At 37.7% G+C, this 24,541-nt stretch overlaps 2 protein-coding genes and 1 long non-coding RNA gene across 3 annotated transcripts in view; 2 read left to right on the forward strand and 1 right to left on the reverse strand.

The window, feature by feature from the left end:
• LOC122084867 (expansin-like A1) overlaps positions 1–2,052 on the forward strand; it is a 6,987-nt gene extending 4,935 nt beyond the window's left edge. Inside the window, exons 3-5 of the mRNA XM_042653289.1 lie at positions 1,167–1,267; positions 1,508–1,589; positions 1,984–2,052. Coding sequence (XP_042509223.1) covers positions 1,167–1,267; positions 1,508–1,589; positions 1,984–2,052 — 252 coding nt within the window. The remainder of the gene's footprint in view (positions 1–1,166; positions 1,268–1,507; positions 1,590–1,983) is intronic.
• Positions 2,053–13,599: 11,547 nt separating this feature from the next.
• On the forward strand, positions 13,600–15,316 carry LOC122083929 (cytokinin riboside 5'-monophosphate phosphoribohydrolase LOG5-like). Its single transcript, XM_042651871.1, has 7 exons — positions 13,600–13,846; positions 13,999–14,096; positions 14,225–14,255; positions 14,369–14,468; positions 14,554–14,624; positions 14,722–14,865; positions 14,972–15,316. The coding sequence occupies exons 1-7, from the start codon at positions 13,733–13,735 to the stop codon at positions 15,068–15,070; spliced, it is 657 nt and encodes a 218-aa protein (XP_042507805.1). The 5' UTR covers positions 13,600–13,732; the 3' UTR covers positions 15,071–15,316.
• A 248-nt stretch (positions 15,317–15,564) lies between these two features.
• Positions 15,565–16,536, reverse strand: LOC122083930. Its single transcript, XR_006141760.1, has 2 exons — positions 15,966–16,536; positions 15,565–15,867 (listed from the first exon to the last, which is right to left on the reverse strand). It is a non-coding gene; the product is annotated as an uncharacterized LOC122083930 (long non-coding RNA).
• Positions 16,537–24,541: the final 8,005 nt, after the last annotated feature.

A 24,541-nucleotide genomic window follows, 5' to 3' on the forward strand; every position in this document is an offset into this window, starting at 1 on the left:
AATGCAATTATGCATTTCTAGTTAGATGACTTTAGAATTTTTGGGATTTGTCGTCGAGTCTACTTACGTTTGAGTGTTCATGGCTTTAATATTTACTTTGTTTCTCTAACCACTTCTTTTGGGATTTTGTTGAAGAATAAACTTGGGACTAGATGTTGCTAGAACACATGAGCAGTTGAGATTTTTTTTTTTTTTTTTTTTTTCTGACACATTTGTTGCTGCCCCAGGCCCATACCCATTTCTGTGCATATACCATGTGTCCTAAGTTTTTCAGGAACATGCGATCCGACTCCTTGACATACCTGTAACATTGTCCCCTACCCAACCCATGTAATATAGCTGTTAAATCTTTGTCATCCATGATCCTATTAGTTCAATGATTGAATTGGAAGTCGGAACTGAGTTGACTTAGCAAATTCTACCAAGTTCCAGAAGTCTTTTCCTTTCAATTTTTTTTCCTGCGATTTTCTTTCTGTTTTCTTTGCTCTCTTTCATTTCTGAAAAAAGCAATTTTTTGTTTTTTTGGAGTCTTTTGATGTAGACTCCACAAAATGTGAATGATGTGAACCTGGCTATCGGTTGGGTCAAAGTATATGGAGAATGGACCACTAAGGTTAATTGTGAGTGTCCAACAGGTCATATTGGTATGGGCCAAGTATTTTTGTGTTTTTTTATTGTAATTGCCATTCCATGACCCCAAATATTAGGGATTGAAGTCTTATTTGGGATTAGGCGGTAGTTTTTAATTTCCATTTCAGTTTTTTAGTAGATTTAGGTTATATTGGGTCCATTTTAAGCTACTAATTTTTATTGCTTTTGGTTTGTTAGAGAACTGTTGAATTTAGTTTTAGAAAGTCCAAAAGCTCTAGTAAGTCTCCGCTTTCAGATTCCTTTCGTTCTCAAGCTTAGGAATTGAGGGAGGTTTCTAATTTTTGAGTTGTCGTTAAGAATAGAAAGTTAAGGGGTTAGTCTATAAATTAGTGGTCTGATATGCTATGTAACCAAAAGATATGATTATTGAAAAGTTAGGCTTCAGACCTTTTGTTTTATGGTGATTCAGTAGCCTCTCTAGTGGTGATTCCAAGGTTGGGCTACTGGTGGTGATTCCTGATCATATCCTTTTCTATCCTTTCTTTTATTTTTGTTCTTTTCCATAATTGTATCAGTTTCAGTTCATAGAGTCATCTGGTTTCTTTCAATCTGGTTCTGTCCCTATGTCTGTGACCCCGTCGCAAGCTGATCTTCCACTGTCCTTCACTGTTTCAATGTTAGCACTGCATTAGTGAAATTAAGGACTTCAGTGGGTATTATGTCTTACCCTGAGCCTACATCCCAAAAATGATGATTTTCTTGGTGGCATTTGACTCCATTACTCGCTAGCAATGTCTGGGATCTCGTAGGTGCAAACCCAAGTAGTCATACAGATCAAGGTAACTTTCAACACTGTTAACATCTAGAAATCTGTCTTCTCTTTCTCCAAATATGCTTTTGGGGCTCAATGTTTTAGGGTTGCTGGGAGGGTTGAAACACAATATAGTGTTCCTGTTTGCATTACGGAAAGGCTTATGGAAGGAAAGAAAAACCGTCCTGTAAATTGAGCATAATTTCCTATCATATTAATACGCCATTTTAATATGCATTACTTTTTTTATTTTACTGATCTTACTTTACGCGTAAATAAAGCTTATCGTTTTGTATTGGGCCGGTGCAAGCTTTTTTTGTTGTTAAACTTTAAGAGTCTGACCTACTATAGTTCTTTCATTTTGTTTTAACAACTTCCGCAAATCCTATTTTATGTGGTCACTTTTAACACAAGATTTTAGATTGATTGAAAAAAGAATGTAAGTTGAAAATGCTTTTATTTTCATACTTTATCTTTATTGATACTTTCTCCTTTTTAATTCCATAACCCATCTTTATTTATACTTTCTCCTCTTTAATTCCATACCCCATCTTTATTTATACTTTCTTCTCTTTTTCAAGCTTCCAGTTGTAGAACTGAAAGGAGAGCGCAAAGCTTCTGGTGGTATGTTTTTCTTTGCACGTCTGTGATGAATGTATGTGGTAGATCTGAATAAGAAGCAATACAGGATCTGAATGTATAGCACATTTGTGAGGTGTACAATTTGGTTCATCAAAACTGAATCCTGATATTAATGTTCTTTCGGTTTCCCTGAAACCTTAAGAGTTTTTGTCATTATTGTGACAATGGACTCAAGGACCGTCTCTTGGGAAACCATCAACCAAGTATCCATAGTAGCGAGTCACCTGTTGGACTGGGGTGCTCCTGTTACGAAATTTACATGCTGGTTGCCTCCCTTGGCTTGAATGAAAGTTAGACCTTGGTTTCTTTACCTCTGTTTATTTTCCTTATAGTTTAAAAGTCTCCTATATCCTAGATTCTTTTTTTTCTTTTCTTTTTTGGTAGGAGGTCACCTAGATTCCGACCCAACAAATATTGACTTAGCCTGTGATGAGTACCCAAATTGAAACTGAACCTGACCCAATAGAGGTGGCCAACATGGGCCCCAACCTATGTTCAAATCAAGGATTTAGTTCCCGGTTTCGATGATGACCGATACCTATATGAATCAGCTGTACCGGATTGGATCGGATGATTTTCCCCCTCAAGATTCTGATTTCATTCTTTTTTTATTATTTTAACCACACCCCCCCAAAAAAAAAAATTGTATACAACTAATCAGGTATTGGCTAGGTATCTGTACCAATTATTTTTTGATAAAAAGAGGATCTTATTGACGATGGAACAAAGTTCCAGCCATATCAGCAAACAGCAAAGAAGAGAGGTCAGGGGGTGGGGTAGCTAGATACATAAGTGAAGGTTGCTTCAATGCAGCAACAGATGCCAAATGGTCAGCCACAGCGTTGCCCTCTCAGAGAGAATGTTGGAAGCTGATGCTATGGAATTGAGCAGCAAGAAGATAGTAGTCATGTATGATGGGAGCAATGCGCCATGGACAAGCAGATCTTCGACGAAGAAGAAGATCAATGACCAAAAGGTTATCACTTTAGATGATGATGGGGAGCTGGTTGAAATTTGAGGCAAAGATCAAGGCCTGTCTAACTGCTGAAGCTTCAGCTACTAGTGCATAAGTGGTACCAATCCCGCCATAAGATCCACCAATCCATAAGGCTGAAGAGGTTCTGCAAACCCCACCAAAGCTTGCAGGACCAGGATTTCCTTTGGACGAACCATCCACATTGATTTTCAACGCATTCACCGGTGGAGGAAGCCAACGAACAATTCGAGGTGCTGGAGCATGAGCATTCACAGAAGGGGGCAGACATGAGAAGGTGGTACTGATCGTGCATCGGACAATAGCTCTAATGTTGAATGGATCCCTATTGTATACCCAGCCCCAATAACTTGTCCAAATATTCCAAAGAGCTGCACAAAATATTGCAACCCTAAGATTGGATTCATTGGTTCGAAGTGGACAGAAACAGGTCATCTGTAGGCACTCCGTAATATTTGTGAAGGGTTTTTGGAAGAGAGTGTGTGGAAGAAGATTCCATCCACACTTGATGAACAGTAGGGCAATGTAAGAAGAGGTGTGATGGGGATTGTGGAGCGGGCGAGCATAGGGCACATATGGGATCAAGATGGAAGCCGCGAGGGTTAAGGAGATCTGGAAGAGGAAGTTTTGAAGTAGGATTTTCCAGATAAGTATTTGAGCCTTGGGAGGGGTAGGTAAATGCTGGACCCGCAGCTAAGGAATGGGAGGAGAGACAAATATAGTGAGTCTTTAGGCAGATGCTACAAAAAACTTACCTGACGCATTGGCAAATCAATTGATCTGGAATTGGAAAGATAGGGATGGGAGTGGAAAGAATTTTTTGAGCAATTTCCGGTGGCCACCAAGGAAAGAGTATGAGATCGTTTGCAAAAGCCATATGTGAGGTCTGATCTCCCCTTCTACACAGTTGAATACCTTGAATTCTTTTGGCTTGTAAGGCAAGAGCCAACTTCGCGGAGAGGACTTCAGCACATAAGACAAAAAGGTACAACGAGAGCGGGTCACCATTCAAGAAAATGCTCATTTGAGTAGTCTCTGCACAGAACATGACACGCTCCACCCATAATCTGTCAAATCCATAATTGAGAAGAGCAGTTTTGAGAAAGATCCACTCAAGGCGATCATATGCTTTGTTTATATCGATCTTGAGGGAGAAGTGGCCTTGTTTACCCTGTCTAGTGTTCTTGATCTTGTGTAAGGTATCTGTACCGATATGGATCGGCTGACAACTGATATTGACTCATCACAGATCGAGTTTCAAACTCAGCACGCATTTTCTTACCACATTTATGTCAAGGTAAAGAGTGTTGGAATGGAAACTAATTTGTCCCTGTGAGGCAGACCATCCCTGACCAGGTTCGGACTAATCACAAGGCCTAAACTTTTCTACTAGTTGTAAACATAGTATGTTGAATTGGGAGGAGCCCAACTTGAAAAGAAAGAAAGTCCAATTGAGCAGAAATAGATCTACATAAGGGGGGAGGGATGGAGCTACCAGGAAACCACAAAAAGCCAGAGGAAGATTCAAACAAGAGGAAGGAAATGCCACTGATGTCTCATTCATTCCCAAGCAGGTTCTAATTAGGTATGTAATTGAATGGCCAAAATTCGAATTTGAATCCACATCTGTATTCGCTTAGGAGGTCTCCAGTTCGAGCCTCCTGCTGTTATCTATTATCCTTTTGTACATAAAAAAAATATATAAATAAAAATAAAAATTAGGGATGTAAATAAATTGCTGAAATTTGAATTTGAATCCACATCTATATTCATTTGGGGGTATCTATATCTGGCTAAAGGGTATCTAATTTCAAATCCGAATTATCTAGAAAATAATTAACCGATCCGATTAGATAATCAGTTAATTATTTTGAGGATTCTAGAGGTTTAGTCATGTTCTAGAGAATGAGGAAAAGAGCTAAGTTAACTATTTTCTCGGTTTAAAATTTTTTCATTGTTCTCGGCATGTCTTGAACCAGAGAAGATATTTTTTGAATTTCAAACTCACCTTGAGGATGGCGAAGTTTTCTTTTGCTGTAAAAAGAAATCTTGTCAAAAACACAAAAAAAAATACAAAAACTTTTATTTTCTTCTAATGGTATATATATATATATATATATTTTATCATTTTATTTTTTTTATTCTTTTCTATATTCATTTTTCTTTTCATTTCTTCTTTTGGCTACCAAACATAGCCTAAGGCAACTTAGAAAGATGGATTAAGAAAAATTATATTCATTGTGAGGTGAAAGATCTGAATTCAATTTGTATTCATATCAATTTAGAAATAATTAAATTCAATAAAAAAAAAAATGTCTAGATCTGAACACATCTGAATTCAATCTATTTACATCCTTAGTTTTAACTTCAAAGTATCAGATGAATATCTTTCGATTATTTCGATCCTTAAAACCCTAATCGGGAACTCCATATTTGTTGGCGGAAAGTTCTGATAAGTCTGACCGTGAGAAAAACACATGGCAGTGATGATATGGTAAGACATGACAGAGTTGAAAACAACATTGAAGAGTGACATCTTCCTAACAAAAGGGAGGTGAAGTGATGAGGTGGGGGAATACTACTTTTTATATGAATGTGACTAATCAAAATATATTTAAAAGCCTAACAACAATATTATAATATTAACAATAATAATGTTTTGTCCTATAAAATATGTGAACCAATCCAAAAAGACAAAGATACGACAATTCTATGCTCTCAATTGGGTCGTTGAGGTTGATAGAATTTTCCCAAAGTAAGAGGGAGGAAAAGTTTTTTGAGTCAAATTTCATTTTCATATTGGTTCTAAACTGCTCCTTTGCCTTGTCAAAGTGGTACACGCAAACGCTGATCTTGGATCCTACCCCACTCTTCAATTTGGATGAAGACCTTCTGTCACGCAATATGGTGTGTAACGTAGATCCAACGGCTGGAAGCCTTTAAACAATTTGTCCATGTCTTGATATGCATGGATCTACGCTGAGATGGGCCTGATCCAATCAATACTTGTTTGATGATGCATGATGGCTTCTTTATGTGGAACACATCCTAGTGAAAACTGAAGAAGTGTGATAGATAGATGGATGGATAGATAAGCTATAAAGTAGAAAGAGAGTGGTAGGTTTAGTCAAAAGAAGGGGATGTTTGTAGTGTGTTGGCCGCTAGGGTGGTGGCCTGGATTAAACTTATTTTAAATTTTAAAACCTTTTATGTCAGTGACTTTCTTCTTCTTCTTCTTCCAAAAATATGTATGTGACTGAAGTCGACAACCAAGGAATTTTAAGATTGTAGTGTACTATTGACTACTACTATAGCTACTTTGAAGAAGTCTTGGAAAGGAATCAAAGAATTTGAAAGGGAAGTGGGCCTTGGCCAAAAGGTGATGATATAGATTCTTTGAGGTAAAAAAATAAATAAATAAAGAACGAAATTTTTGAAAAATAAAGAGGGAGGATGATTGATACATCATCCATGACCTACCCACTTCGCATATTAAAATAATTTAACAAATAGTAAAAAGAAAAAAATACAAATAAATAAATGAATATTTGACAAAATTCTATGACTGATCTCTCTTTGGTTGTTTCTTCGAAGTTTATTAAAGGGTTCCAACTTCCAAGAATGTAGAAGAATGGGACCCAAGTGGTCTTTCTCTTTCAGATCGTATAGGATGAGCTCAATGCTGTTGACAATTGGGATTACTATGAGTTCAACATGGGAAGGGTAAGAGGATTCACCCCAAACCTTATTCCTCAGAGAAGGGACATTTTATTTGGGTGGGGTGGTTGGGGTTTAACTAATTCTCATATTCTTATCCGCAAAACTTAGGTTTTTGTTCAATGACGATGATGAAAATAACCTTGTCTGCTTGTCTGCCTACTCTCAAAAATAGGTGGGCATGAAAAACGGCAGTACCCTATGCCTAGATGCTACTATATGTCCCACGATGAGCCTATGCATTGGTGTAGTGGCTGTGCGCAAGTAGACAATGTTCTCTTTTTCTATAATTTATATTATGGACCTAGTTTCCCTGGGCCACAATGAATGGAAATCCATCAATTATGTAGCATCAAGGCTACTCGGATGGAGAAAGGAGTGCATGACCAGATTGTGTTTTTTTCTCCATAAATAATAATATATAAAAGATGTACTACAACATAGAACCGTATCCTTGTTCTGATCTTTTGAATGTACATAGTAGCTATGTATGTATTTGAAAGAAGCATTAAGTGTCAACTCAAAACTCAAAACTCAAAACTCAAAACTCAAAACTCAAAACAGTGGCTCAATATAAGTTGCTTCCGCCCTCTAGGGATTCCAGAACTTTTAATGGGAGGTGATTGGAATATCCAATTGATTTGATATGAAATGATATTATATGATCACACCGAAATCCCTCCGTATCTGCACACAACCACTGTAGCATAGTAGGCTAGTAGCACTAACAGTCCTACTTAATCTTCATTCCTTACCCTCCCTCTAAATTCAAAGTTAGATGCCTCCTGGCAGCAACCCAAGTATATCCTTATCTCCAATATTAATGTCTAAATCTTATCCTAATACTTTCTTTTTAGGCTACTTGCTTAACTGCAGTGTATTACCAAGGAAGAATAAGGAGAAGAAATGAAGTAGCGGACTGCTTCCTTAATCTTGCCTAGGGATGTCAGTCGGTCAGTCCGGTTCGATTTTGATCTGGATTGAGTCGATTTCGGTGTGAGAAAGTTGAAATCGAAATCGAACCAATAAGAAAATTTTGATTTCGGTTTGATTTCGGTTTCGATGCGGTTTGGTTTCGGTTTGTCTTCGATTTTTTAAATCGATTTGTAACCGTGTTGGTTTTGATTTTTTGTCCAGTTTGGATTCGACATTTCATACCAATGTATACAAAACTATGCAAATTTTGTTTTTTTAATGAATTTTGGAGTGTTTCGGTTTCTTACCAGTTTGGTTTCAGTTTTGGTCTGAGTTTTGAGTCGGTTTCGGTTTGGTTTCGGGTTCATCCGGTTTTTGGTGCGGTTCGATTTGATTTTGGGGTTGCAATACTCCAAATCGAACCGAACCAATAAGGCTTCGGTTCAGTTCAGCCCGTATTGTTATCGGTTTGATCCGACCAGTTTTACTGGTTCGATTTAGGAATTGACACCCCTAATCTTGCCTTTGGATCCTCTTCAACCCGTGGAGGATTTTTAGGGGGTAGTGTAGTTGGTGGATAACGAACTTGGTAAGGATGGTAAACTCGATTGTCCTAAGTTTAATTTTCCCTAGGCATACTTTGGGTCACTCACATGAGGTGCTTAGTACTCTTCATTATTTTTAGTGAAAGTTGAATAATTTTTATTTAACCCCGGTAAGACTCGATTCATATAGTTGTGAGGTCAATATAGATCTACGGAGCTAGTTAGGCCAAAAACTTGGATACCCATGATTAACAAGAAAAAATGAGACTCAAACCCTTAGAGATGAACCGTGAATAACTTTGAGATCCAACATTTGAAAAGATTTAGTATGCATCCAACCGCTAGATCCTCATTGACACCCATGGCGGAGAAAGAAGGAAGGAAGCTGTTGTTGTCACTCTTCTCCTCTCTCATTCCGGCACCCACTCATTAATTACTCGATCAATACAAAAAATGATTAATTTTAATAATGTGACTATCAGTCTTGTTGTACTGTCTAATAAGTAATTAATTAGTAGCTAGTAGCTCCTAGCAATAGCTAGGTAGCACTCTCAGTTCATGAATCCTTAATGACTCATATGTATCCGCGCCGGCGCAGACCTTATTAAATAATCATTATTGGCTGGGCCTACGCCGCCTCTTCTGCCTCCCCTTTCTCCTACGTAGTGGAGCCTTCACCTCTGCTACTCACCCTCTTTTGTGCTTCCTTCAACCCTACGGCCTTTCTCACTTGCGGAGTTCCAAAGCATCATCGATGATCCCCTCTAATCCTTTTATTATTCTCTCTATTTATATTTTTTACCAAGTGGCCATCGCACACACAGTAATCTTTGAGATAGTATTTTCATATAGGATCCATTGTTCATACAATCAATACATGTCAGCATTTAACAACCGTCCTTCCCCTTGTCATTACGAAGATAGAAAAAAAAAGATATATTTAAAAATTAAAAAGATAGATGTTGGATTTTGATTTATACGTATGAGCAATTGATCTATTTTCATAAAGGTAATTTATAACGCCACCCCATAAAGAATGCCACAATTATAAGAACATCTTATTTGTTTCGTCAAATTAGACTCAAATCTCTTACCGTTAGTCACTGTTAAAGAATATATCTTTTATGTTGATGCCAGCAACTATATTTTATTTTAAATACCAAAATACCTTTAATTAAGTATGAAGTATCTAAAATACTCTTATAATAAGTTATTATTTATTTCACCCAAATTGTAGATTTGGATCACCGCCCGTCGTTCAAAGCAATGGTGGCAGCATCAACGATGGACAGCAACCGACGATGAGCCACAGGACCTCACGGCGACTAGCAAGACCTAACAGAAAAATAATGGGAAAAAAAATTTATCTTCCTCTTTTTCTCGCTCGCTCGCGCGCCCAACCTTTGTGTTCAATGACACATTCTCCGATAATTCACAGATCTGAGAGGGCCTGCAAACAGTGAAACCTGATCGTTCCCCTTGCTCTTCACAAATTCTAATAGTAGGTTTGTTCTCAGCAATTTTGTTATAAGATACTCCATTATCGACAGAGGCAATGGTATATACTCGGTCACTCGTGTCATCTCCCACATCTGATGCATTATCAAGCTTTCTCAAATTAGAATACTCCTCTGTGTGTGAAAAATAATTCATCTTTTTCTTTCGACTTTCCAACCTGCAATCCTGAGCCGTTTCTTTAACTGTACCATAAAATGAACCCAAGCTGTCAGTAAGAGCTTCTTGCATTGGAAGACTTATTGTATAACAGAGATCAGGCCATCCAATCTCTTAACTATGAGGTACAAGCATACAAACACACAGGGTGTTGAGTCTTGGGCTCACTGAGGCAGAGGTGGAGGGCCAAAAGAGTCCTCACAATCGTAACCCCAACCTGGTTGACAATGTTGAATCCCAATTTGAATTTCCCCCGCATGACTACCCTCCTATAAGATGCAATATGAATGAAAGCCAGTGTCACCCGGATTTTGAGGATGATGTTGATCTTGAAAACATATGCCTTTGGTAAAACTCCTCGACCTTCTGATAGCCCTTTCACCCGGGAAAATTTGCAGAATTTGGAAAACAAAGTCTATCAAATGGAGAGAAATCCAAGCAACAATCATTTGGGTAGGGAATTTTCTGGCTCAAGGAACATTTCTGAGAAGGGGGTGAGTGGTCGAAAAGGGTATAATGATCATTTTAACTCTTGACTTAACCGTGATTGGTTGTAGGGAGTTTAAGTCTAATTTAGTGAAATAAAAAGGGTGTTCTTATAATTGTGGTATTTTACAGGGGTAGCGCTATAAATTATCCTTTTCGTAATTAATCTTTGATTTAATTGATTGATTTCTCCCCCCAACCCCAGGTCCCACACTCCCAAACAATTGGCTACCATCATAGGCTCTTCAGCCGGTATCTATTCCAAATATAACCGGAGTTCAACAAAGGATTCCAATCGGACTGTCAATAAAGGCTTTTGCACATTGATCATATCGTCGAATCAGTGGTATATAATTTTTGCATTTGCAAAATAGTGGGCCCACAAAAGGGGTAAGGCCATCATTCCGTCACAGCAAAGCAGGCCAATCCTGGAGCAACAGCATTCTGAAGACACACGTGTCAAATAAGTATCGTACAGATCAAAACTCAAAACAGAAGACCATGCGCGGCAATTGTTGAATACCAGAGTCCAGACTTGTGGTAGAAAGTCTCATGTGTCATCAAAGCAACCGTCAGGGGGGCCCACAACAAGTTAGTGAGAAGCACCCAAATAATCCACGGTCGGATTGGAATAGATGCTCGGCATATGTATGGTATATTACTTAGAAGTGAGTTTAGAGGAAAACAATCCGTTGAAAAAGAATGTATATGATGAAGGCTATCCGGATGAGACAAGTGTACGACCCTAATCATGTAATTGGTACAAACCCTAAAAACCCTATTCCTCTGATCAGCTCATAAATGATTGATTAGCTAACCAACGAAAATCTCCCACTAATGGGGTTACTGTAGCATAGTAGGACATGCACATGATAGGATATACCCCTATTATCCTAGACAGAGGTATATCATACGTACGGAGAGGGAAAGAGAGAGAGAGAGAGAGAGAGAGACAAGAGGGAAGTTTTGGGTTTGCCTTATCCAAATATTTTATAATTTTTTGACAGTAGAAAGCTTTTTATGTATTACGTTTAGTTGCGACAGAAGCAAAAGCAAGTACATTGGTCGAATAGCAATTGAGGTGATCTTTATTTATTAATTTATTATTATTATTATAACTGTAATAATGAGGAAAAAGAAGGGCTCAGATTAACTCAACACGTCATCAGAATTTCAGATTTGACTATGCGTAAAAAAGAGTGTGGCGGTTTAGAGAAACTATTATCCCGACCTTTATATTTCTGCAATTTACAATACAACAGTAAACTAACCCATCTTTTATTTATAGGATCTTATTTTGGTGGTCTAAACGTGCACTTTGCCACCACGTCATTATGCTTACTTGTGCCAATACCCCTATGGTAAAGGGAGGGGGGAATTTTTCATTTTAGGCTGATTGATGGAGAAAAAAAATTAAATAAAATAGAAAAAAAATAAAAATATTATGACTATTTTTAGGTCTTAATAGAAGAAAAAAAAATTTTTTTTTTATTTATTTATTTTTGGCAAGACTCTATGTTTAGTGGTATAAGAAAACTTCATCATTTTTAAAATGAATCTTGAAATAAAAAAAAAATATTCCTCAGTTCAATTCAGGACATACTAAACTTAGTATGTTTGGTAGCCAAGAAAAGAAAAGAAAAGAAAAAAATACACTTTTTTCTTAGGTGAAAATTTTTTCTTTCCACTTGATATGTCTTCATCAAGAGAATATTCATCTTTTGAAATTCAAAATTTCTCTTGGGAATTGTGAAGTTTTCTTTTGCTCTCTCAAAAATTTTCTTGCAAAAAGCACAAGAAAACATGAGAAAATATGAAAAGAAAATAAAACAAAAAATAATGATTACACAATAATTTCCTATGTGTCTATCTCTCTCCTAAAATTCAAAATTTTTTGAATTTTTCTTTTCTTTTCTTTTCTTCTCTTGGTTACCAAATATACATCATCTTTTTATTTTCTCACCATTTCATTTCATTTATTCTCTTTTCTGTTCTTTTCTTTTCTAGATTCTTTTTTCATTTCTTTTCTTTTCTTTTCTTCTCTTGGCTACCAAACACAGCCTTAATGAAGTACTATTGAACAAAAAATGTCCCTTATGATTTTTGTCTTATTTTTTATATATATTTTTTCTTAGCTTCCAAAGATAGCTTGAGAGTGCATGCTAGAGTATCAATATAGATGGAATTTTTTATTTAATCGGAGGTATGTCAATAATTGCATAAGCTATCATATATATGATATAATCCAGGTGGATGAGGTAGCATTCTTTATTTGATGTTTTGGACATGAAAAGTAGGGTGGTTATAAAGAGTGAGAAGAGGAATATAGAAAGGGTTATTTTATGGGGGGAAAGAATGCTACCTAGTCGTGTGGCCATTACATGAATGACTGAAGTGTGACCACAAATATCCAATCAAAGGGGTAAAAACATTTTTTCACGACATCTTGTATCTCAACATAAAGGACATGATCGGATATCTTTTTTTTTTTCTTTTCTTTTCATTTTACTTGATACTCTGGATTTGGGAAATTTGGGAAGAGTAGTGACAAGGATTTAACTAAATGGAGAAACGGTTCATAAAAACCAACCTGGTTAGGATTAATGTGGAATCAATGCAAATATGTACGGAAGGATCTTTTCAACTACTATGTGTCCCTCTTCCCTTCCCTTATCCTATATATATTGGTGGGTTAGTTTGACGTTTGACTTGGACCTGTATTTTCTGTTAATAATTTTTTCTTCACAAGAAAGGGGGTTGAAATCGTCTGCAATTTCGATCTCGTATAATTTTGTGAAATACCATATTCAAGGGGTGACACGTGTATTGATATCAATGCAATAGTTCAGATCTGGTATAATTAATAAAATCTTAAATCAATAAAGAGTCATGTAAATCAAATTTGGACCATTGCATTGATATCAATACACGTGTCACCCCTGAAGATGGTATTTCACGAAATTGTCCGAGATCAAAATTGCAGGCGATTTTTTCCCACGAAAGGATTGGAAAGCTGGGAGTTGAGTAGTGGAAGGAGGTGACCGGCGAGGGAGGAACAAGGAAGGAAAGGTCTCATCATCGTTCATCATACCACGTAGGAGAGAAGAAGCCTTTCTCGTTTCTCCTCTGCCGTGTAGTCACTGTTACCTTTTTGTCTCACTCATATTTCTCTCTACGCTACTACTGGTCTACTACTCTACTACGACCTTTTCTTATTTATTTATGCAATTGGGAGTCGATGGTAGCCTAGCACCATAAACAGAGTCGTTACTCCACTCACACTGCTCTCTCTGTGTAGGCTACTACTTACTTGGGTGAGAATCGGGATTGAAAGGGAGAGAGACAAGGAGAAGAGAAATGGAGGACAAAGTGGTGAAGTCGAGGTTCAAACGGGTCTGTGTCTTCTGTGGGAGTAGTACTGGAAAGAGAAACTGCTATCGAGATGCTGCCCTCGAATTAGGCCAAGAGCTTGTGAGTACTTTTTCAATCCACTTCTCTTTTCCTCTCAAATGAGTGAGTGATTTCTCACTTCTCATTTTTTGTTTCTCTTGTTTATTTTCCCCCTCTTCTTCTCCCTCTTTGAGTCTTATCTGACCTTTATTATATGTTGGGATTCTGCGAAGGTTTCGAGGAGGCTGAATCTTGTTTATGGCGGTGGGAGTATTGGGTTGATGGGTTTGGTCTCTCAAGCTGTTCACCGTGGTGGCGGCCATGTTCTTGGGTAACGTTAACACCAGCAGTCCAGCCCTCATTCTCATAAGATTAATGCCATTATTTCTTCCACTTACTCTTGCTCTTCTCTGCTTCTCCCCTGCTTTTTCACTTGTTTATTATTATTTTGCTTTTCAGGATCATCCCCAAGACTCTCATGTCCAAAGAGGTCTGTAACTTTATCTTCTGGATATGTATGCAGCTGTTGTGTTGTTATTTGTTACTGCGGTAATGATCCAATGTTGCATGCTGTCATTGAAATATTGGGTTTTTGTTTATCAGATAACAGGGGAAACTGTGGGGGAAGTGAAACCTGTAGCCGACATGCACCAAAGGAAAGCTGAGATGGCCCGCCATTCTGATTGTTTTATTGCTTTGCCAGGTTTGTTCCTCTTCCTTCATCACCCAAAATGTGATAAAGAACACTTTCTCTCACTTTCCCCTTCGTCACTGAAACTGATGGACAGGTGGGTATGGAACCCTTGAAGAGCTGCTGGAGGTGATAACCTGGGCTCAGCTGGGCATCCATGAGAAGCCTGTAAGCTACATCACTAGATATCTCCGTTATAAACAGGAATTGGTTCGTCGCTGGTACTTGATAAAATCAAAATCACCTGAAACCATTTTTTCTACAGGTGGGTTTGCTGAATGTGGACGGGTACTACAATTACCTACTCACCTTCATAGATAAAGCTGTTGACGATGGCTTCATCCAGCCTTCTCAGCGGCAAATAATCGTTTCTGCTCCGACGGCTAAGGAACTCGTTCAGAAGCTTGAGGTGGGTCTTCACTTCTTGTTTATAAAAGAGAAATGGGAGTGTCTGCAGATAGGAAAAATTGTTTTCTGAATGATATTTGTTTGTGATCATCTTGTCGTTTGATTAGGACTACGTGCCTATGCACGATCAAGTCGTCGCAATGGCGAGGTGGGAGGTTGAGCAGGCGGAGTTTAATGCATCTCTGCAGACTGAGGTTGCTCGCTAGTTGAGGAGAGAGCATGGAAAGCGGAGGGAAGAAATTGAACGTCTATTTTATCTTTTTTGGCTTTCCCTTCTTTTGCTTTTTTTTTTTTTTTTTTTGCTCAGACGCTATTTCTCTGGAGTCTGAATCCTTTCGTGATTTTTGTATGTATGCTTGTATATGAAACTAAATCGCGCTGACAAATTAAGAAAAGAAAGGGAAAATTTTCGCTTCTGCAATAATGGGATTAGAACTTCAGGTTTTTTCTTTTAGCTTTGTATATGAAATCAAGCCATCCAGGTCATAGTTTTCCTTATTTCAAGCCATCAAGGTCGTAGTGTTGCTTTTAATCTGTACATGAATACGTGTATGTACAGATAAATACGTAAAAAACCCATTATAAAAAGCTTTTTCGCTTTCTGAACACTGAAATCTGAAAATTGCAGGGAGCGAGAAGAGCTGCGACCCTGCCAAAGAGAAAGTTGGGGGTTTTTAATAGGGAAGGTGGAAATGTAATGTAATGTAATGATAGCCTGAATGCATTATTTGAGAAGTGACCAATAGAATGGTTTCAACGAACTGCTAAAGAGGTTGCTTCCCTTCTTGAAATCAAATTTTCTGCTGTCCCTCTTTGTTCCCTCCTTTCTCACACCTCCCCTGAAACTGAAAGCAGCAAAAAGCTTACTCTTTATCCGAGCTGGGTTTCTCTGCTCCACAACCTCACACTCAACACAGACACAAGCTCTTTAATGTTGTTAAGAGAGGGAGCAGCTTTATGTTCTCAACCTGCAAAAGCTATTTCATCTTCAAGGCAACTATCTCTGTAGGATGAGAGAAGACGCCAAAAGGTTAAGACACAGAATCCTCCATCCTTAAAAGGAAAAAAAAATAATTGGAAGGAGGGAGGAACTTAAATTACCTGGTGGTCGTCGGCCTTGGTTTATTTAATCGAGAATTTTCCTCTGATCTACTCCTCTCTCTAAGTCCTCTTCCCCAATGCCTACCTTTTCTTATTTTCTGTTTCTAACACTTGCAAATTGCAATGGAATCTGTATCTTTTGATGCTCTAAATTTGAGTTTAGGAATGGGATACTTCCATCCATGGTGTTCTACTGTTCCCAGGATTTTAAAGAGTGGAATCCGGATATGGTGCTATACTGGCTGATTCAGTCGGCAATCGATGGGATTGGCATGAGCTGATTCTGATCTAAATCAGCTGATTCGGGAGCCTGGATGGAAAAGGCTAGGTATGCTAATGGTACATCAAAATTTGTGTCTATCTCTCGCTTCAGGTCTTTCCTGAAGCCTTGTGGCTCAACCAATGGGACGGGCATATGAAACTTTTTCAATTGCGATTGGCATCAGCTGATTTTGATCTAAATAAGTTGATTCGGGAGGCTGGATGGAAAAGGTTGGGTATGCAAATGGTCTATCAAAATTTGTGTCTCTCTCTCACTTCCTTCAATTGAAAAAGTTATATATGGCCGTCCCATTTGTTGAGCCACAAGGCTTCAGGAAAGACCACCAGGATACCCACATAATATATATAAGAAAAAAGTTTCTACAGGGGAGTGGCCCATGTGCCAAATACATGGGGTGACAAAATGACCGGTCCACCCCCATGAAATGGAAAATGACGTCTACGAATACTTTCTCATGTGTTCTCATAGACCTTTGTAAACATGTAGAGTCTATACTTTCCCACAAAAAACACTTCCACAAATTGAATCAGCCTTCTGCAATTCTTGATTTTATTGAGAAGAAAAATGTTTTTAATTTTGAATTTTCAACTAACCATTTTCATCTTTAGGTCCCAGACATTAGATTTAGCCATGCCTTTCGTATCTTTTTTTTTTTTTTTCTTATGTTATTGTACATTTCATCAATTAAAGGACTTACAGATGGGTAGATGGATTTGGCCCAACTTTTTCTTTTGGATGGAGGGAGGGTGGTGGGGGGGGGGGGTTAACCATGTTGTCAGGTTAGGCTTAAGGTCCCTACTCACCATGTGAAGGTCTGTTTTTTTGGTAAGCGTCTAAAACAGAGTTGGCCACTTGACTTTTTAATGGAACTTGAAAAATGAAGTGATGGCACTTTTGATAAATTGTTGAAAATAGAAGGACAAAATGGTGATACAAAAAGCATATATGATTGAATTAGGCTGTATAATTTGAAAAGTGGTCAAAACTAAAGCATATAGTATCTATCCAATTATTGAAATTACTGTTTTACCAAAAAAATATTGAAACTACTGCATTACCTTGCCAGATGGTAAAAATATATAAACCATGGACGAAGGTCTTCTAAGCTAGGTACAATATAAAAAGGACCTTTCCGCATCTATTGTTTCCATTTGTAGGTTCTTTGTGTGGTGGCTCTTACTCTAGATGATAGTACCATCACAACCATTCTCATATCACATCTTCTTCTGTTTTTTTTAGTGTAAATTCTCTGATCACTTCCTTTCCTATACAAACAAATCACATGAGATGTTCTATCCCAAAAAAAAAAATAAATAAATAAAATAAAATAATAAAAAAATAAAATCACATGAGATGCTAGGCATGAAAACTTAAGAAGGGGTCAATCTAGGGTTTACCTCGGTGGCTGGCTCTTTTCCTTAGAAAAGTGCTTTAGGGCTTTAGTCAGTGGATTAAGTCTTTTTTACGATAACTAAGGTTCTATACAACAATATTCCAAAAAATCATTTCTAGTGTTTCTCCTATTTTCTGTATAGAATATGTATGTGACATTTAATATGTTTTTTTTGTGTGTGTGTTTTGGAATGGATCAGGTAAGAAAAACATATTTAGAACTGTTTGGAGAAACAACTAAAAAAAAAAAACAAAAAATTGGGACAAAAATATGCATGAAAGGAGAAATTTTTTATGATCACACGATTAAACTCTCAAGCCTCTCACCACCACCATCACCTCTTCCTTCACCACCTTGTTCACTACCACCACTATTACTGTTGCCCACCACCTCCACCAACATCACCGCCACCACCACTACCGTTGCCCCACCACCACCAACCAGAAGAAATACTTCTATTAATATACATCCTATACTTTTTAATGCGTTTTCTATAGCAGTAGAAACACCTTTTTTTTTTCTTCTTTTTTTCCAAGTTTTACTATAAAACATTTATTTGTACAGAATTACTTTACAAATCAGAAACATAAAACCTATTTCAAACTCCGAAATAGTTATTAAAAACACAAACATTGCCTATAAGAGCCTAAGTCACAGATCTATTAATATCTTTCCTATTTTCCAATAAGGTCATGGACCCTCTTGGGCCCCCTTCTGGGTTTTCTTGTGGGTCCCTTAAAAAAGTTTCAAAAGGTGACTGATGGCTCATGAGGCTCAAAAATTTTGTGAAGAGCATTTTCGGTTCCTTCAACTGAAATTTATTTGCCGTCAAGCCTTTTTAAGATGTTGACTTTTAAACCAATTCCAAAGGCCTTCTTAGTTCTTAGACTCTTAGCAAGTTGGTGGACTTGTCTCACAGTTAAAGGAATAGGACCACAGTCCACAGTGCCAGTGCCAGGCCTTGGCAAAAGGTGGACCACCTACTAGGCTACCACAGAACCCGTGTCCATTTACCCGATTTAGGCATAATAACAGTACCTTAAAACGACTCTGAATAACATATATTGGGGCAGTTGAGATTCCTGGAAGATTCTTCCATATTTGGGAACAGAGAACCTGTCATATATATCTTGGAACTTACCGACTGGACCTATGGGTCTAAATCAATAAGTGCGTCTTTGTGGTTTGGTTGTGGCCCAGGAGTCTCTTATGGGTTTCCTCTTCTAAAGCCCGAGGTCCCAAACAAAAGAACTTTTAAGAAAATGACAAATGGGGCTGTGAAAGGACCACCATCCCAAGGTTTGTGGCAATGTGGGGGGTGGTGCCAAGTGTCCAACACTGGAGTTACTTTACTTTGTAGGACGTGGATTTTGTCGTTTCTTTATGGGACACGGACCCTATGAGATTCTTCAGTCCAAAAAAGCCCACGTACTCACTCATATCATACAGTAGAATGTACACTTCATGGGCCATTATGATGAGGAACCACACATAAAAGCCCATTAAAAAATATCTCTCTCACATTGATCAGGAAGGGACTGGGGCTCAGTCATCCTACACGACGGGTTTGCATTTGTAGGGTGGGTAGGGTCGGCCAAGGCCATCTGTAGTGTCCCTCTACATTTATTTGAGGGAGAGAGAACGTACAAATTAACCCGTGCTGTATGAGGACATACAAAGCCCATGAGAAATCATTTCATGTTCAATAGGCCCCCACTAACCTCTTCAAAGTATAACAAAGAAGGTCCCAAGTAAACCCAATAAAGATAGGTCATTTTTCTTTCACCATTCTCTATTGGTGCTGTGACCCTATGATTGGAATCTTCTGTCATCATGTTCCTCTTGGTGCTGTGATCCTATGATTAGAATCTTCTGTCATCATGTCCATCGCACCCCGTATTTACATGAAGTCAAAATTACCTTTTCCAGAGATGTAATCCAACATTATTGATGATCATCATGAAAGAATTACTCTTTCACAGTGGGTGAAGAAAAACTCAATCCCTGAAGCTATTACAACAATAAGGTGGAGCCATCATTATTTCCCACATCCTTATCTTGTCGGTTGTCACAATTCTTGTGTCTCACTCTCATGTAAATATATTGATTTTAGTCCCAGTTTGAACAAGTGATCTTTATAAACCTACCTTATAAATTTTCTCGGTATAAGCGTACTATATATATTTTTCTCCATAAATCTACTATATATATTTTTGGGACAAATATTGATGCCCGATCATGTTCCCTATCTCCTTAAATGGAAAACGAAGCATTAAAGGCGACGTGGTCCTACTACAAGACACAATGGGGAGCAAAATGACTGCACCACCCCTCATAAAATGTGAAAATCCCACCATTGTTATGCTTCAACTAATGCTCCCATTGGCCCACGTGTAGAGGCCACATTGTCTTTTAGGGACCCTCTTCCTTAAATTATTGAGAGAGAGAGAGATTAAAACCTATATCAAATAAAAAAAGTGAGGTAGTTAGAAAATACCTCTCAACTTTGCCCTTCTCAGCCTCTACAAGCCTAGAACCTTTGACCTCAAGATTGAATACATGATATATAAACCACTGAGGTTACAAAGAGCCCTGGAAATGTTAATTCACAATATAAATACTTATTCCATGTACTATTACGTGTAGGATTCTTTTAGAAGGAAAACCAATTCAAACAATTTCTTGGTAAAATAATGAAGAAAAAAAAAAAAAATCACCAGTCGTGCAAACACTGTTGTGCTAATAATAGATATAAGAGTCCATCCCGCCTCACTTGTAAGAAGATTAAAGCTATGATGATCATAAATAAGTATAAATTGATCCTAAGAATATAACTATTTGATAAGTAAGAATATAACTATTTGATAAGTAGCCAATGTTAAGTTTTGATTAAGTGCCACAACCATGACAACGCTTATACTCTTTGAGAACCAATCTAAAAATAGTGTTGACAATAGAAAGGGATTAGGGTGGAGATGATGAAAGATACATTGGTTATGAGATAATCATATATAATAGAAAGTAGTAGTAGGTTTAAGAGAAATGATTTCAATATTTTAAATTTTGGATGAATCTTAAGTTTTCAAATAGAACTTCAAACCTTATTGTTAATCACTAAATTACCCATATTCCTTTGGGAGATGATTAAAAGTTTTGTAGCCAGCCTAACAACTAATGAACTTGTTAATTTATTGAAACTGAATTGTATTTAAACCAGAACCCATTATTTGATTCGCTTTTGATTTTGAGCCCGATAAATTGTCGGTTCTAAACAGTTAGAACCATTTAAAACCAAATCGTTTTAAATTTATTATCAACCATATAATGAAAAATCAAGAACAAAACAAGCCCAACTAGTAATAAACCGCACAATTGGATCTGATTACAAACTAATTAGAAACCTGTTTCAAGTTGGGAACTTGGAAACTGGTTAAATATTTGGTTCGGTTTTGATTTCTGCCTACTCGTACTACCTACGCGTGGCTGGAGAGTCGATCGAGCCCCATTCAAGGTCTTAGGAGAGAAGGCCCAATATGAGCCCGAACCAAACCTCCAGTTTAACATGCCCAGCCTGAGCCCAATCGAGCAATCAAAACCCGTAGTTGGGCTTAGTTCTTTTTTTTTCTTTGGGGTGGGGGTGGGGGGCTTGTTTGGCCGTAAGCTCGGTTAGATTCTAGGCTTACCTAAGGCTTCAATTAGGGCCCAACTGCACCAAACCTAGGTTCTAATTTCTTGACACAAGCCCAATCTCAGGTTTTTTTTTGCGTCCAAACGGCTGAGATTTATGGCAGGGCCCTCCCAACTGTTGGATATTCACTGTACTTCACCACTTATTGCTGATAATTTAAAATTAATTTTTTCGAATTGGGCTTGGCAGATTCCCCTCCCACTTTCCTTCTCCAAACCTTACTTATCATTAAGGGCCCATTTGTTTAGAAGGGAGTTGGGGGTGGAAGGGTTGTCAGTATGGGACTCACATGTTAGTGGGATGAAAGATATTAGTGAGGTAAAAGACAAGAAAGTAAAGATGAAATAAAATAAGGAAATTCCCACCCCAACAGTGTTTGGTTAGAGGAGAGAGATGGAGGGAAGGAAAGAGGAAAAACTAGGACTTGCTAAATTTGAGGACGGTGAGACAAATCCATGGCAATTGCACATCAGCATCATGGGGTCAAATGCATTAGCCTCTATCATTTTTTTTTTCTTTTTAATGAATGCAGCTTGGAATGTCGATGAAGCCTTTGAAGATTCCATCCATTGGCAGTGAACATTCCTAGTGTTGGAGTTCATGGCCTTTGTTGATCTTCTTCTTCTTCTTCTTCTTCTTCTTTTTTTTTTTTTTTTTTACCTCTTTTTCTGTAGATCCATCTTAGCAACCGCAATAGCAGACTCTCAAGAGATGTCGCTGAAAAAAGTAGAGAGAGAGAGAGGGAGAAGGAATCCCTCAGTAGTCCTACTGATTTCAAAGGACTTTGAGAAGGCTTGGGGTGGGAGAAATTGCCTGCCACATGGGCAGACAAGAAAATTGAGTTGCCTACTCACTTTTCCACCCTTAAGCAAACAAACACCTTTAAAATCGTTATATTTTAGAAAAATGCAAAAATATTCTTATCCGAACAATCCCACCCCATAACTCCCTTCTAAGCAAACGGGCCCTGGAGAGTCGTAACAAGGGAGGGAGAAATATTGGAGAGAACCATGAGTCTATTTTCCATTGAAATGTATAGGACACGTGGAAGGATAGTTATGGGGAGATAGAGGATCTAGACTCATTCAATTTTTTTGATAGAATCTAGAGTCATTCAATCTCTCCGTGAAGTGAAGCTCCACGCGTTTTCCATAAATTAATACTTTTGATAATGGTTGCGGTGGGGTCCTCATTTACCTAGTAGAAGTATTGAGGGAGAAGATCGAGCTAGCGCGTTGAAACAAGACCCATGGGCTGCTCTGAGTTTCTAAGATCACAAATCCATTTAGGGTTCCACTGAGATCACGGTGTAAAGCCAAGAGCATTTCCTACATAAATTCTCCGAATCTGTCTCTGTCTGTCTGTGTCTCTTCCCCGAAATTACCAAATAAATGGTTTTTTCCCTTTTTTTTTTTTTTTTTTTTTTTTCCTTATACAATAAAGAAAGATAGAAAAGGGCCCACTTCCTGTCTTCCTCTGGTTTTAATTATCCTCGTAGTCTCCCACCCCCACCACAACGGCACAACAGATCTGGTTAAGATAAAATGAAATTTCTTGGTGGTTCCTTGGGAGTTTGGGTGATTGTGTGTCTTTCCCCAAGGGAAACCAGAGCTCATCATCCATCTCAAAAGTCTATTTGTCGTTATATCAAGGGGGAAACAACAAGTCTTTAACTTTGTCCTTACTACCAATAGAAAATAAGAATAAAAAAATCTAGAGAGAGAGAGAGAGAGAGAGGGTGCTTTTAATAGGTTGTTTTTCCTACAAAGTCATAAGTAACCCTAATAATTAAAAAGAGGAACAGCAAAGGGATGGACGAAAAAAATCCCTTTGCTACTGGAGCCGGTATTTGTCCACTTCATTCAGCACCTGACTACTCTCAGCCAAAAGGTCAGGACGACGTAAGGTGAAGAATTAAGGAAGGAAGGAAGGGAAGACTTGTTCAAACTTAATATAAGGATCGATGAATTGATCTTGATCGCCCTCTGGAGTCTGGAGTCTGGAGTCTGAGGTCGTCGGGGTTGACTCCAAGTCAAGCATAACTATCATGATTTAATTGACTTTATTTTAAGTAATACTATATATCATTACTAATCCATCACAACAACAACATTCAGATTTGATTTTTCAATTACTTCAGAAACGCGGATTAGCTGCCTTTTTAATTCTCTCTCTCTCTCTCTCTCTCTCGCGCGCCATATTTTTCAGATCTTCTGCATTCTATGCCGCGTCATGACTAACCAATGAATGGTGACTCAGATTCAGACTCAGATTCAGACTCAGATCCAGACCCAATTAAAAACCAACAACAACAACCAAAATAATGACATCTAAATTAAACTGATCTTTTTTTTATTGTTAAGTACTTCTTCACAGACTAACAATGGAGTACTAAAGACTACTTTTTTTCCATTTTTTTTTTCTTTCCTGGGCCCCATCACCAAAAGACTCATAGAGGGGTCTTCTCTCTCCAAGTTAATAATTTCAATGGAAGTATATGTACCAAAATGCCTAAGTTTCAAAACTGACATTGGTGACTCTATTATTAGTCTTGCTGATGGTGTGTCCCATAGTAAAAACGCGTTTTGCTATTTATCTTCCAAGGATATGGGAAAAAACAATAAACCATCCGCATTGTTTATTAAATGTACTTACTTCTTTTTATTTTTTTAACATTAAACTAGTTGAACATAATTGTTAGGTAACTGATTATATCTCTCTTTGCTTGATCTATTTTTTCACCAATGCATTTGAAGTTGATTCAAAGGGTTATATTTCTCATAATATCATCTTCAATTCAATTTCAATGTACAGACCTTGAAATTGAGCTGAAACTAATACATCTTAGGAAAAGTATTTATAAAGTGATGACTCCCGACGCCAATTGAACATGAATCGTTCTGTGAGTGTGTTGACCATGTTGACATAATGAATAATATCTTAGCAAAGCCACATTGCTCAACAAGATTTTGGATTTTTTTTTTTTTTTTTAAGTTATGTATTACGAAATTGATGTTGGAACAGTCATAAACTCGAACATCCTAAGTTTGACTCCTACTAGGGGCCATAGTTAGAAAATTCGGATTCGGGAATTATTCGGGCAGAGAATTATTCGGAATAATTCGATTGATTAATTTAAGGATTCGGTCAAAAAAGCGGTCAAAAAAGCTTATTGGGTTTTTTTTGTTTTGTTTTTTTTGTTTTGTTTTTTA

The sequence above is a fragment of the Macadamia integrifolia genome, chromosome 7 (assembly GCF_013358625.1).
Source record: "Macadamia integrifolia cultivar HAES 741 chromosome 7, SCU_Mint_v3, whole genome shotgun sequence".
NCBI classification, from domain to species: domain Eukaryota; kingdom Viridiplantae; phylum Streptophyta; class Magnoliopsida; order Proteales; family Proteaceae; genus Macadamia; species Macadamia integrifolia.

What these genes read in the sequence shown, in the direction of transcription:
- LOC122083929 (XM_042651871.1), top strand. Translation starts at nt 13,733, where the DNA reads ATGGAGGACAAAGTGGTGAAGTCGAGGTTCAAACGGGTCTGTGTCTTC. An exon ending in GGTGGCGGCCATGTTCTTGG is followed by an intron (nt 14,097 to 14,224) that starts GTAACGTTAACA and finishes TTTGCTTTTCAG; the next exon opens with GATCATCCCCAAGACTCTCA. An exon ending in TTGTTTTATTGCTTTGCCAG is followed by an intron (nt 14,469 to 14,553) that starts GTTTGTTCCTCT and finishes ACTGATGGACAG; the next exon opens with GTGGGTATGGAACCCTTGAA.